The sequence below is a fragment of the Taurulus bubalis genome (genome assembly GCF_910589615.1).
Source record: "Taurulus bubalis genome assembly, chromosome: 2".
In the NCBI taxonomy this organism is placed as follows: domain Eukaryota; kingdom Metazoa; phylum Chordata; class Actinopteri; order Perciformes; family Cottidae; genus Taurulus; species Taurulus bubalis.
The window spans coordinates 11,286,416-11,300,602 of NC_136590.1; the positions used below are offsets into that span (position 1 = coordinate 11,286,416).

Sequence of the window (14,187 nt, forward strand, 5' to 3'; positions counted from 1 at the left end):
AAGGGCTGTCAGCATCTACCATGTAATTAATCACCGAGACGGAGAATAGCTGGCAGGGAATATTTTTTTTATACAGCTCAATGAGTTGTTGTCTTTGAAAGAAGATACGTTTCCCCAACAATTGGTCATACCTCTTTTAACATCATCTTGTCCGTACTCACTACATTCTGCCCTATTGCATGGGGATCTTTTTTTTCTCATGATAAAACTCAGAAGCCTTGTCTTGACCATCATTCCATTGTGATACATGGCTCATAAACACACACACACACACACACACAGCAACACAAGCAAGCTGCTCAAGTGAAGCAGTGACAGCACAACAGATTAAAAACACCTTACGTTACAATGGCGTTGATGCTCTTGCGACAGGTGTCATGTAAACACACTCTCAAAAGTAGTCAACGTCATGTCAGCAGCCAGCCGTAAGAAAAGACACCCTTTATGTGCCCGTGCATCGGGTTGGTCAATGTGTAGTTAGCAAGCAGCGGGCCAATGAGCCATTTGTGTCTGACGTTACAGCCGTTTAATTAATACGTCGTCTCATTGAACGCTGCCAAAAGCGGACTTAATCTCCCCTGCTGCTCAGTGAACCGCGATAATGAATTAAGAAAACACGTCAACGTCATCTCACGTAACGCAACAAACTAATAACGGGTGGTTCAAATAGATTTAACACATAACTGCCGACTGACATATTGTATGGAGGCACTGCTGACTTTAGCTCGCGAAGCTAACGTTGATAAGAGAGGCGTTAGCTGACACTGCAGCTAGCGGAGCTAGCTAACGCCCCCGTCTGGCATACATGACAAACAAAGCACGGTTATATGTTCACCCACCGGATGTGTAAACTCCATGATGTAGAACTAGAGAACCGGGATCAGAGATAACTTTGGGATTTCGACCTCACCAGCTGATAGCCCCAACAAGTCACTTTGATATGACACATCAACAAACATGGCCACTGCGAGAGAACCGATGGGGCGATATAGACCAATCACAGGCCAGGGATAAACGACGTCAGTCTGACGTCGACGTACGACAGGTAGACCGCTGACGTTTTTGACAGAAAATGTCATATTATAAACAGATAAACAAGAAAACGCACCAATAACCCACATTAAATACTACAAATATGTCTCAGACCGTCTGTAGGACTTATTCAAATGATTTTCTGCCCATAAACCAGCACTGACTGGTACACTATTAGATATAATAACATGTTAAATTGAATAGCAAGACCTCTCTACAAACTTCACATCATTGAGTAGAAATATTCAATGTTTAAATGAATTGCTATTTTTGACATTATGTTATTACTTTAGTGATTGCTGAACAATACCCTTTGAAAACCATAGGACCTAGTTAACCTGATGCATGATTAGCATACTTATATTTAAGTTTGTTTGGTAGTTTTCATTATAGCTAACTATTTTTGTTCGAATCTTCGGGTCATTATTAGTCTAAGTAATATTATAATTTCTATTTTGTTAAATATATAAAAATGGAAGGAGCATATTGCATATTGTGGCCTCAACATGTCATATTTGACTCAAATGCAATTAATTTAGTCAGGGTGCAAGGTGCAAAGACCAAGACAGTGAGACAGCGTTGAATGCATATGATAGAGAGGTCACAGACATGAGCGCTGACAATATTTTCAAAACACTAAGCTCTTGAAGGCAAATGTGTTTGTATGTCTTTCTCTGCCGTCACTCCAGTGCATTCGTATTTTATGGTATCAATCATTTTGAAAGCATAAATAAAGTGTCAGACATTCCAATATTTATGAAATCTAAAATACAAATATGGATCAGGCATGAATACTAATGTCACAGGACAACATCGCAGCACAACGTAAATATAGTTAAATTAAAAATAAATCTTCATTCTTGGGACAAACGTACTTGAGAATGAATTTCATCCCAACCATCTGACCTAACTTGCAGTTGAAGCTACTGCGCATGTGCACTACTGTCACATCTTCTTCCGACACGTGCATTCAGGTAAACTATTGACTGTGCATTTTAAAACCATAAAAGTATAGATAACGCTATATTTAATTATTTGGGTTTATATATCGAGTTGTCTCTCGTAGTATACCAGTATTTAACGTTAAGTTTGTTGTCGTAAGTTTAGTTTAATTGTCGCCGTTTGCATTAACTTGCTAACTTAATATGCGTTTAGTTAGCGAGCTAACATCAATCACCGTGAAGTATAACGCTAACCGTAACGTTAGCTGCTTCACCGCTAATTAGCTTAGCTTGGGAAGCAGTGTTTTTTAGGTTTAAAGCAACATTGCTGTGCACGTTTCATGCTCGAGTCATATTGTTAAACTCTCTGGCTTTACACACAGTTCATGACTTTGGTTAGCTGCCGCCATGCATCGTCCATTTTCTCTCAACCTGATTCGACCTAACCTGCCCTTGAGGAAGCCGTCATCGAGCCCCATGCCTCTTTCGACCCCAAGGCCTCCGGCTCCTCCAAATCCTCTCCCCGTGCCCGACGCAACCGCGGTGCACACTTCATCAGGCGCCATTGGAGACGGTAAATCAATATCACCATTATCCGACTGGTGTCTAATGCCGGACATGCGTTTTCTAATTTCGACAACTGCACAGTGCGAATAGTAACTAAACAGCAGTATAGCAGTACAATGTACTAGAACATAAAACAATATATTATAGATCTGATACTTTACTATCGTCATTCCTCTTTTCTTTTTTGCAGACTTGAAAAACGTGTCAGTCAGCAGGGATCCTTCAGTATGTTACAAACTGGCAGTTCTTCATCAATGGCTAAATCAATGTGTTTTAATCTACATTGCCATTTTTATACAATTGTTTTCATAGGTGTTGTCCATACCACCAGCACTGGCTGTATATTTCTGCAACTACTGTGGTCATCAAGGTAATATTGTCGCCATAAAATTCACAACTTTACATACTTGTAAAGGGAAATGTAAAGTAGCTGCAGCCTTGTACCATGGAGTATTAACAGTATATGAGTGGTCATCCACCTGCCGTTAATGGCAAGTTCTTTAATATTTATATTGTGTGTATTTTAATGAGCAGTAAAATGTGTATTTTTAGTTTTAGAGTGCATTTCCGTCTCACCAAAGCTTGTGCCACATCAGAGTGGTATTGTTAAGATGCAATTATGGAGCGTTACATTCTCCAAAACATCATGTTAAATGTTGTATTTTAGAAATGGCTTATACAATGAATACATTATAAACTCATGGAGGACAAAATTAACTGAATAATGCTGACATTAGGTCAAATGCATGTGAGTATTTTGTCCTCGGGTCACATGTGAGTATCTCAGCTTTTGTAAGATGTTGTCTGGTGAAAGGCATGATTTATGATGAATACAGAAATTGTCAATGATGGTTGCAAATTAATTACAATATTGATTACCCTTCTAGATAATTTTGTCTCAACATAGAAAAGTGACAGCATTAAAAAAAAAAAGTCCTGGAGTTTTCCATGCCTTTTTTTTTAAATTATTTTAAATATATCCCGATACTGTGGTGCATGGTATGCAACAAATTCCTCATGGTGGTTTTATGAGCCTCAGCACATCTTTGTATTTAAATTAGGTACAGTAAGCAGTTTCTAACGAACCGGTATTCAATTGACAGGAAATCTTCGGTGCAAGCGCTGCAAGAGGACACCTTACTGCTCTGTAGCATGTCAGACAGAAGACTGGAAGGCACACAGGCACATGTGCAAGCCCATTGATCTTGTACCTGCAAAGTAAGCTCGGTCAACCCTGAGTACAAGTGACTTTCAGCTGAGTTTTTTTAATTAATTTTTTTATTGCCAACAATAAACAACCAGTTTGTGAAACACCAGTCAATAATTGAATCATTAAATAATGTCCAATAGATAATGTTCACTCTTTCTTTTGATCTAAGTGAGAAAGTTCAGGACACCACAGCTTTGCCAGTGACCGGCGACCAAGCCGGCCTGCTAGAGTCTAAGGTACCTGCAGTGATGTAGAGATTTTCTAATGCAAGTCGGAAGTCAAGCTTTACATTTGAATCATTTGAAATAACCCTATGTAAGGGATTTGTTATCTATGTTTCACCTCATTATTGAAGCAAGGGGATGCAGTCAGCCTCCACAGGATCTATTTGAAGGACTTGCACATGACTAAAATCATCAAGGGAACAGAGATCCAGGTAGAACATACTCCGTTTGCCAACTGTTAAGCCAGATCTCACCAATGTTATTGAATACAAAAGCGCAATATCTTTCTGTTGTAATTGTGTGTGTGTGTGGCTTTTAGGCATCTGTTGTGGAGTTCTACAGCCCTGGCAGGTTTTTCCTGCTTGCCCAAAGCCCTGAGCTTCTGGAAGCTCTGCAAAACATCAGCACAGAGCTTCAGAAAACATACAGCTGCCCATCAGTGACGACATATGTTCCCCATGTTAGAGAGGTTTGCGCGGTTCAGTTCTCCTGTGATCTGGTGAGCAGAGGCCTTCTCGATCAAATTGATAAGAAACACAAACTTTAAGATGCAATAATAATTTGTTTAGTCCTTGACTGTGCCACTTGCGTGTTTGCTTCTATTTCTTGCATTTAGAACTGGTACAGAGGCCTCGTCCAGACCTTGGCTTCTGACCAGAAGACGGCTAATATCCTTTACATTGACTTTGGCAATGAAGAGACTGTGCCCGTAGACCGGATCAAGCCCCTGGCTGCTAATATGCAGCTATTTTGTCCATGCGTGAGTGCATATTCACACCATTCAAATACATTTTAAAATTGTTTTAAGCACGGTTATGATAAACCTGCCACTACATTCCCACTGACAGTTTGCAGTGTCTTACAGCTGGCATTATGACACTTGCATCTACTACTTCCAGGCAATGGAGTGCCGTATCACCAGGGTGGTGCCAGCGGCTGGTCGCTGGTCCGGCGAGTGCTGTATTTCAGTGAAAAAGCTGTTGGCCGGCAAGTCCGTGACTATTAAGCTGGTGGAAACACAAGAAAATGGTCGCATCCATTCTGTGGATATCCTACTTTCTTTGGGTAAGTTGTAAGTGTTGGGAATGCTAATAAACATGATGTGTTTATGATCGGTAAAATGTTCTTTGTGGTAGAGATACGCAGTTGTAATATTTGTTTTTAAGCCATGAAGACGACTCTCTTCCTTTTGTCTTTTAGGAAGGACATTGAGCGCATTCCTCCTTGACCATGGTTATGCAGAAGAGGAAGCTGTCAACATAGCACCAACTCGGCAGGAAATAAGTAAGTGCCCATCTAAAATCAGACCAGGGATGTAGCATATGGGAGAACGCTGGGGAGAATAACTCTATGCCCATTGTTAGACCATACAGTTTGCTGAAATATATTGTATACACATGCATTTCTGATGGAAGTCATGATGGGCATTTAATTTATACCCAAAGATTTGACAGGACAAGGCATTTAGGCATTCAGCATCTGACATTTGTTGCACTTTTGTTAACAATTTAGAATAATTGGAACAATTAACGACACATATCTATCCATATACATATTTGCTGATATACAAGATTGATTTTCCTCAGATGCCATGGTGACTGCATCTTTGGAAAACTTCCGGCGGCACTCTGATGGAAAGGACGACAACACTTGGGCTCAGCCACCAGAGCCACTGATGCAGGCACTGGGTGACTCCTTTTCTGTTATCATCACCCACCTCCAGTCACCCAGGGAAATTATCGTACAGAAGGTGGAGAACGCTGGTAAGTGGTATTTGATCTGGTACTCTCAATTTACAAATATATTTTTAACTTGAGACCTGTTGGTTTACAGGAATGATTCAGGAGTTGCAGCTGAAGCTGAGGGAACACTGTTGTGAGGCCCCAGCCCCTCAGAACTTCAGGCCGGCCCCCGGTACAGTTTGCTGTGCAAGGTTCTCAGGTACGACACGTAAATATTTAGAATATATCACCCCTTAAAGCCTCTGAACGCCACACAGATTGTCAGTTAATCTGTCTGATTAGACATCTTCTCAGGACTGTGGGCGTGACTAGATTTATTGATTGAGCTACATCTTCCTGAGTGTCCAGCCTAATCCCAGCATCCACACTGAAGGGCCGCATTCCTGCAAAGTCTGAGAGTGTAGGGCTGCTCCACTGTCAAATTGCCAAGTACTTTAGGTCTCTCTAGAAGACATTTTGAGCCCTTTGATGCACACTTAATGTTAGTCTTTATATCTGCAGATTTTGCTTGAGGGAATTGCCTACAATTCATAGGGTTGTGACGTTGTATACAGGGCTGCCAAGGTAAACCCAGAGATATAAAGAAAAAAAGGAGACAGCACATGGGGGTTCAGCCTGGCATATTATATTATCAAAGAAACATTAAACGTAAAGATTTATTGATTTAGGTTTGGAACATAAAGACACATTAAATCAGAGGAATGCAAGGATAGGCTATATTATTCACATGGTTCATCAACCATTCTTCTTTGCTTATTGAAGCTGTTTTGACAAATACAGGTCAATAGATCGTTTTACAATTACCTCTCTTCTCGTAAGACAAGAGCCTGGAAGATATTCAAATCAGGGAGTAAAAATAAAAACGTACAAAACATGTTTTGGTGTAAGGTAACATGATATGTTGCTGTAAAGTGCTGTCCCGCTCATATTTAAACCATGTCAAGCCCTTGCAGCCTCTCACGGGCAACCATTTACCAGATGACCTCAGTTAAATCCTTGAGTCTTAAGGGTTTAAGGCCTGGGGGGGTCTCCTTTGTTGAATCTATTCGGACAACACCTGTGTGTCTTGTCAGAGGCGGGTTTTTGTTATGATGTTCATTCTGTACACATGACATCTATTGTAAATCCGTGGAGAGGGATCCTCCACTGTTGCTCTCCCAAAGATTTCTTCCCTGTTAAAGTTTTTTGGGGGGAGGAGTCTTTCCTGTAGCGGTGTGAGGGTCCCGGGACAGAGGATGTGGTATGTGTACAGATTGTAAATCCCTCTGAGGCAAATTTGTGATTTGGTGCGGTACAAAATAAATTGAATTGACACACATTGCGGCCAGTGACAGTTTGGTTATGTTGTCTACTAAAGTAAAACTATTGTAGCCTAGCCAGTGAATACATGATGCACAAAATGTCAAACATTTCAGCTAAGTTTCAGTACAAAGAGTGATATTTGCCAAAGGATTGGTGTATTGAATGTGTTTTCATGATTTGAAAATGCCTCCGTTCTGAAATGTGTTCCAACTGACCAATTCACAGATTGAATATGAGTGTTTGTTTGTTTGTCTCTTCCAGAGGACAAGCAGTGGTACAGGGCTAAAGTTCTGGGTTATTCATCAGAGGAACGCGTCTGTGTCGGCTACCTTGATTTTGGCAACTCTGAGGAACTGGATTTAGCTAACCTGCAGCCTATCAGCACTTCCCTACTGGCCTTGCCAATGCAAGCTATGCCTTGTGTTCTAGCAGGTGGTGTACTCCCCTGAAAGCATAATGTAAATGGTTGAAAGTGTGTTTCACTGTGTTTGACAGATCTGCTTTGAGTCACAGGCCTGGTTTTCTTTCATTTGTTCACTCATGTCACTCACAAAAATCTATTGAAACTGCTTTAGCTTATTGGTTATATTGGACAGAAATGTCACCAGAAGGGTGCCTTGCCTTCCCAATATATACATTAAGGCAAGACACTACAGGCAAAAACATTGTTTTCATGCACTGGTGAATTTTAAGATTTTGTGCCATTTTGCTTTCGTAATGTCTTCTTTCAGACTAGTGGAAAGAAAACATCTAAAATACACATTTAGGTGTTCACTTTGGTTATTTACATCCATAGATTTCTCCTAAAGTCACCAAAGGTTAGTATTAGATAATGCCTCATTTGCATAATTACGCATGCAGTTCCAGGGACCTTGTAAAAATAATTGTCCTAATGCAAGGGGTGTGTGTGTGTGTGTGTGTGTGTGTGTGTGTGTGTGTGTGTGTGTGTGTGTGTGTGTGTGTGTGTGTGTGTGTGTGTGTGTGTGTGTGTGTGTGTGTGTGTGTGTGTGTGTTTATGTAAATTCCTTCTTCTGTTTATTTACTTGAAATAATATTGTAATCTCAGATAGTCTGTACTGTTGTAAATCATACTCAAATTTCAACACGAACATTTATGTCTCGCGCCCTCTCAAGCGTCTGTCGTTGGGCTTTTTTCCAGGGGTGCAGCCAGTTGGGGAGAGCTGGTCAGAAGACTGTTTGCTGGCTCTGCAGCGAAGGGTATCGAACCGAATACTGCGCATTGATATCACGGGGGCACACGATGGCAAGGCTTTTGTGGCCATGATTGATGAGGCCAGTGATCCTCAGGCCAATGTAGCTGAGCTGTTGATCTTTGCTGGTTTCGCTGCACCTGCTCCTGTTCCCACCGGTAGTGACCAGCCGGCTGACCAGGCGGCGGCGGCTGCTGCTGCTGCTGCTGCTGCTGCTGCTGCTGCTGCTGCTGTGGAAACAAAAGGTGGGAAGTGTTTTAATTGAATGTGACACTTGGATTTAAAATGTTTATCAAGTTTAATCTAACGATGAAGATGATTCTTAGTGATGTTAATTTAACTAAAATGTCACTTGAGTGTCTAAATTCTATCAAATGTGCCTTCCTTTTATATTTGAGACTTATGATTCTCTTTATGCATGTGGCTCTTTTTTGTTTGTTTTGAATGTGCTGCTCAGTGCCTACCCCTGCTGTCTGTGAGCCTCTGGTGTGGTCTTGTACTGAGCTTCCCTGTGACGGCCAGACAGTGGCACTGCTTGCTAGTGTCATGGAGAACCCTCAAGAGTTTTATTGCTGCATCAACAATCCTGCAGGTATTTAATTTCTCTTTGCACTACCAGAATGATGCCTTGATCAGTGACTTGAAAATATTTGGTAAACACCACAGTCTTCATGATGTGTCATGGTGATGATCATTCAGATGTTTTGGTACTTTGATGTAACCCTTCCTTATTTTGTGTGTGTTTTCCAGACCATCAGCGGCTGATAGAGTTGGGGACTGAGTTGAAACAGCATTGTGAGGCAAACAAGTCACCTTTTGTGCCCAAAGTAGGGGAGCCCTGTTGTGCCATGTTTCCTGGTGAGATTATTTATTGTACTTCTGGTTGTGTTAAACTCTTTCAGCTCTTGAGACTGTTAAAACATGAACGGTTTGATACATTGACATATAAGTCAAAACAAGTTATTCATTGCTTAATGCTATCTAAACTGAGTTTGATTTTATAAAATGGTGACGCATGGAACTGTTTCTTAACAGCCTTGATCAGATGACATTCGGAAAGATAATTTTCAGTTTTTTTGGACTGTGGCGTTTAGTTGTGTATAATGTGCTTTTTGCGCCCCAGGTGATGGAGAGTGGTATCGGGCTATGGTAAACGGGCTGTCTGAAGAAGACGTGTCTGTATACTTTGTGGACTATGGTCATGGCATGAAAGTTGAAAAGGACCACCTTCGATCAATTACAAATCAACTCCTGACTCTACCCTTCCAGGCAATTCGCTGCTGGCTTGCAGGTGTGTATGTGTGGGAGAGAAACTGTAAAAAAAATGTTAAAAATATTTATGACTATAAATATGTTCTTATTTAGCAGCCAAGATAATATATAATTTATAATATTTAAAAGGTTTTAACAATACGGTTCTTATAAAGAGAGTGTGTTTGATCTCAGGTGTGGAGCCTCTGGGATCAGAGTGGAGCAGTGAAGCCTTGCTGTGGTTCCACACTCTGGTGGCTGGCGAGCACCTCTCTGCACGTGTCCTTTCTGTCACTGACCAAGGTTACGGTTTGGATCTGGAGAGCAAAGGGCAGAATGTGGCAACTGCCCTCATTTCTGATCAACTAGCCACAGGGACGAATGCAACCACTGGCTCTGGACCCACACACCAAGAGAAAATACAGGAAAATGAGCAAAGCCAAAAACATGCGCATTCCCCGAACCAGCTGACGGGAGTCGGTTCCAAAGAGATGCCAACTGAGGAACGGACTGCAGTGCCATCGGAAGGTCAGCTGAAGGGCATGTGTCCTTGAGATGCAATGCAATGGTTGATGTTTTGAGGATTCCAGTTGAAACTGTTCTTCTTGAAATCTTGTTTCAGCCCTGTGTTTCCCAGTGGACTGGAAGACAGTGGAGCTGCCTCTCAACAACAGCTTTCAGCCTTCCATTGCTGCCATCACCAGTCCTTCCCTCTTCTACCTGCTCAGTCCCAGCCAGGGTCAGAACACCCACTTTTTCCCCCTGTCGGTCATAAGTAGATGCTCAAATGGTAAACATGTCGTACTCCTTCCTGTTGTAATTGCTGTGTGTTGTTGTGCAGTGGACCAGCAGAAGCTTCAGGGGGTGATGATGGAGCTGGCTACTTACTGCAACAACATTCAGGCCTCTTTGTCCTCCACTGTCTTGAGCAGACCAGCTCCTGGGGCTGCCTGCTGTGCCCAGTTTTCTGGTGAGGAATTTATTATTTCATAAATACATTCTGCACATCATAAACGGATAAGTGCAAGGATGCACTTGAATCCATGGTATTTCTCTCACATTGCCAAATAGACATAGGGTGTCTGCCCAAACTGTTATCGCACAGCTACAGCATGCAGCTCTTCTTGAGGCAACAAAATACATCATTAGTCCTGGCCTCCATCTCCTCCACTGCTAATACACCCCTCCCAAAATAGTTTTGCCACGCTACTACATCTGTAAAACCCTTACAGCTCTTGAAGAGGCATGAAGAGGCATAGACAATAACAAGGAGACAATTGATGCAAAGCTCTCAACACTACTGTATACATTAATTGAGTGAGTGAGCAAGGCTAGAAAAGTGTGTTTGTAAGCATTGGCATGACCTTAGTGCAAACAACAGCAAAAATAATAACAATCTTTCCTGAGGGGAAACCGGGATTGGCGCAATGCTTTCATTACAAAACTGTCTGTTGGGACATTGTTATCAGCTGTAAACATGAGAGCAGTGTAGAGCGTCCGCAAGCTAGCCAGCGCTCACATAACGAAAGAAAATATAGTCAGCTTTATTGTCAATTTCTCGACATGTAACAAACATACAGAGGAATTGAAAAAACGTTTCTCTCTTGTCCAACAAATAAAGTGAATATAGATAATACAAATTAACAACACACACAGTGACTCAATGATTTACTATATAAATGCCCTGAATATAGAATTGAGAAAACGGAATTAGAAAAAAAGTATGGATAATAGCAATGTTGATGTATAAACATCAAAAAGACATTTCTAGAAAAAAAAATTCTAAACATTTATTGCTTTTATGCCAAAAAATAAAATGCATGTGATAAGATTACAGTTGAGTTTTGCATGGTGTATAAATCATCATGGTTTCTGAGGAAATTGCATCCAGAGTTAGTCAGCAGGGGAAATTCCCATCGCTCAGGCAGTATCATTCGCACACATCATTAAATGACAGGCAAGAGACCGTATGAGGACAAACCAGCTGATCCCTCATTGAGCTATTACACTCGGAGGAAACACACTTGCAGTCTGTCACCATGAATTCCCTACTATCATTCTCCCATCTGTTTATTTGTTCCCTCTCTAACTGTTGTTGAGACCCCACCTGCAGTTGTTGTCCCTGCAGACCTAAGCTGGTAATTTGGTGTCTGCTAGTAGGTATAATTACAGTGTGTGTGTGTGTGTGTGTGTGTAGCTGAACGTAGGAGCGGTTCCTCTTTAAACATAGTGTACAAGTAGGAGACTATAGCCTAGCATGCATTCCGCAGCTCGACTAACACCAGGGTTTGTTTTAATGGAGTTTTGAGTGCCGTCTATGGTTTGTAGCAGGTAAAGGCTCATCAATGTTTTTTAAGGGTAGCTGTGTAGGTAGAATCATGTCATCTCATTTTAATAAGAATTCAAGGATTATTTATTGCCATTATGCAACACAAGATTGCACAACAAAATGCAATTGTAGCCCGTTTGCTACACACTTTAAAAACATGACGAACAACAAAACAAGAACAGTCGTGCGCCTTTTTTTTAAAAACTTTAATCAGCAGCAATAAAACAATTCTCTGGGCAGTATTGCCGACATAACAAAGAATTCAGGTAAACGCTGATCTGCTCCCCGCAAATGAATGCAATCCCCACGCTTCCTTCTCCGAGGTTGATGAGTGTATTCTGTCATATGCCATAAATGCTACAGTAATAAAGACAAAATACAACATTTAAGACCTGAAGAAATGTTTCAAAATTCAGGGGCGCCACCGACCGCAGGAAAATGTAGAAGATTGACTACTTAAGTAATGTTTTGCGCAATGATGGTCTTTCACAACTCTTCCAAAGTTGAATGGAAATACATTTTTATTTTAATATTGCACATTGCGTAGATGCATGAATGGTTAACGGATATCCCTATCACTAGATCAAATTAGCACCTGTTGTGTCTCACAAAACTGCCAATAAATGGAATTAAACACCCTGTTTTAACTTTATTTATCAGCTGACAATAACTGGTACCGTGCGGTTGTCCTGGAAGTCGGTGAGAATGAGACGAGTGTCATCTACGCAGATTACGGCAACACTGAGAAGGTTCCCTTCTCCCGTATCTTGCCCATCCCCATGAATCTGCTGCAGCTCCCTTTTCAGGTCACTCGTTGCACCCTCAATGGTGAGTAGTTCTTGTTATAATATTTATTATTTCATACTGAACCACAAGTGTATAATTTGTAATTCCCACCCCCTTTGTGTTCAGGTAAAGAACACTTACCTGCAGAGTTTCCAGAGGAAGTGAAGGAGAGGTTTCAAAACCTGCTGTTGAGTGGCGTCCTTGCCACTGTCCTGTCCTTCAATGGCTCTGAAAACGTGCTTTCACTCACTCTGCCCACTGTTACGGGCGAGGGCCACATCAACGCCATGATCTTGGATGCGCTACAGGCCCAGGCCAAGAGTCCTCCTTGCACATCAATCACCCAGAAGGTTGACCAAACTGACAGCAGCTCATCTGCCGCCAGCCCTACCGCTGTACCTGACTGCCCCCTGCCCGTGTCCAAATCTGAAACCCAAAAGGGGCTTGAAAATACAGCAGCTACCAACTTCCTCACCATTAATCCAGAGCCGGCCCCTGAGACTCCCCAGCAGAAGAAAAACACTTCTGCTGTGACAATCAATGGTTGGTCAAATTCCAATTTCATTATTTATTGTCTAATCTCAATTATTACGTCATACATTCAACAAAATAATCCCTGCAAACCTAGTATGTATATTTATTTATTTATATTGTCACAATGTATTCATCATATTGCTGTGCTTAAACTGCTGGAATGAAGAGTAGAAAGTAATTATATAATCTAATAATGAACTGATTAATCAATTAATCTAAAACTACATAAATGATCCAGGATGGGTCATTATAGTTGGTGCTGAAACCAAGGTGAAGTTGTTATGTTTTGCTTTTCAGAAGATCCAGTTCAGAAGATTGATGCGCAAATGGAGCCTCCATGCAAAATAACAAGTACTAATGGTACGATTTGCTTTAAGGGACAGTTCACCCCAAAATCTAAAACGCACGTTTTTCCCCTCTTACAAGTAGTGCTATTTATCCGTCTAGATTGTTTTGGTGTGAGTTGCCTTATTTTGGAGATTACAGCCATAGAGATCTACCGTATCACCAATATAATGGGACTATAAAGCACTCGGTTTGTGGTGCGCAAAGTTTTTTGTTTATTTCAACCATAGTTCCCACACTAAATATCTCACAACACAATGTCTGGATTATCCAGAGTAGCTTGTTCATGATTTCCCACTACATTAAGAAAAGGCAGATATCGTTATGGCCAAGATCTCAAAAACTAGGCTATGCACACCAACGCAAGAAGACATTTTTTTTATTTAGTTCCCTTTTTAAAACTTGAACAAAACTTGTCACACATTTGTTCTACGATTAGTTTATGACTGATTTAAGATTGTGTACAATCCCCTCTGCTTTCTATTTGAATCTCAGATCCTCAGACGTCTGGCTGCTGCTGTCTGAAGCTGACGACAAAGGTCAGGGCTGGTTTCACCATTTTTTAATTTGTGTTATTTAATTGTATAGAACATTGGTTTTAGTTTGTGAAGCGAGGAGTTGGTGGCCATCTTTGACATGCATTGTTGTGCCATACTTGATAAACATCAACTGTGCAAATAGATAACATATCTGTGTTTCCTTTCACAGATTGA

The 14,187-nt window shown here is 41.2% G+C and overlaps 1 protein-coding gene across 1 annotated transcript; it reads left to right on the plus strand.

Annotated features, from left to right (window-relative positions):
- Positions 1–2,381: 2,381 nt before the first annotated feature.
- On the plus strand, positions 2,382–14,187 carry tdrd1 (tudor domain containing 1; the record flags this gene model as incomplete). The annotated part of the gene is made up of 23 exons (XM_079237338.1): positions 2,382–2,547; positions 2,731–2,765; positions 2,853–2,910; positions 3,644–3,758; positions 3,920–3,986; positions 4,106–4,186; positions 4,294–4,473; positions 4,591–4,734; positions 4,874–5,039; positions 5,175–5,258; positions 5,561–5,737; positions 5,808–5,915; positions 7,280–7,450; positions 8,178–8,474; positions 8,687–8,821; positions 8,980–9,087; positions 9,353–9,520; positions 9,676–10,008; positions 10,103–10,219; positions 10,322–10,450; positions 12,470–12,637; positions 12,722–13,138; positions 14,183–14,187. 23 exons carry the CDS (start codon positions 2,382–2,384, stop codon positions 14,185–14,187), a joined length of 3,429 nt encoding a protein of 1,142 aa, XP_079093464.1.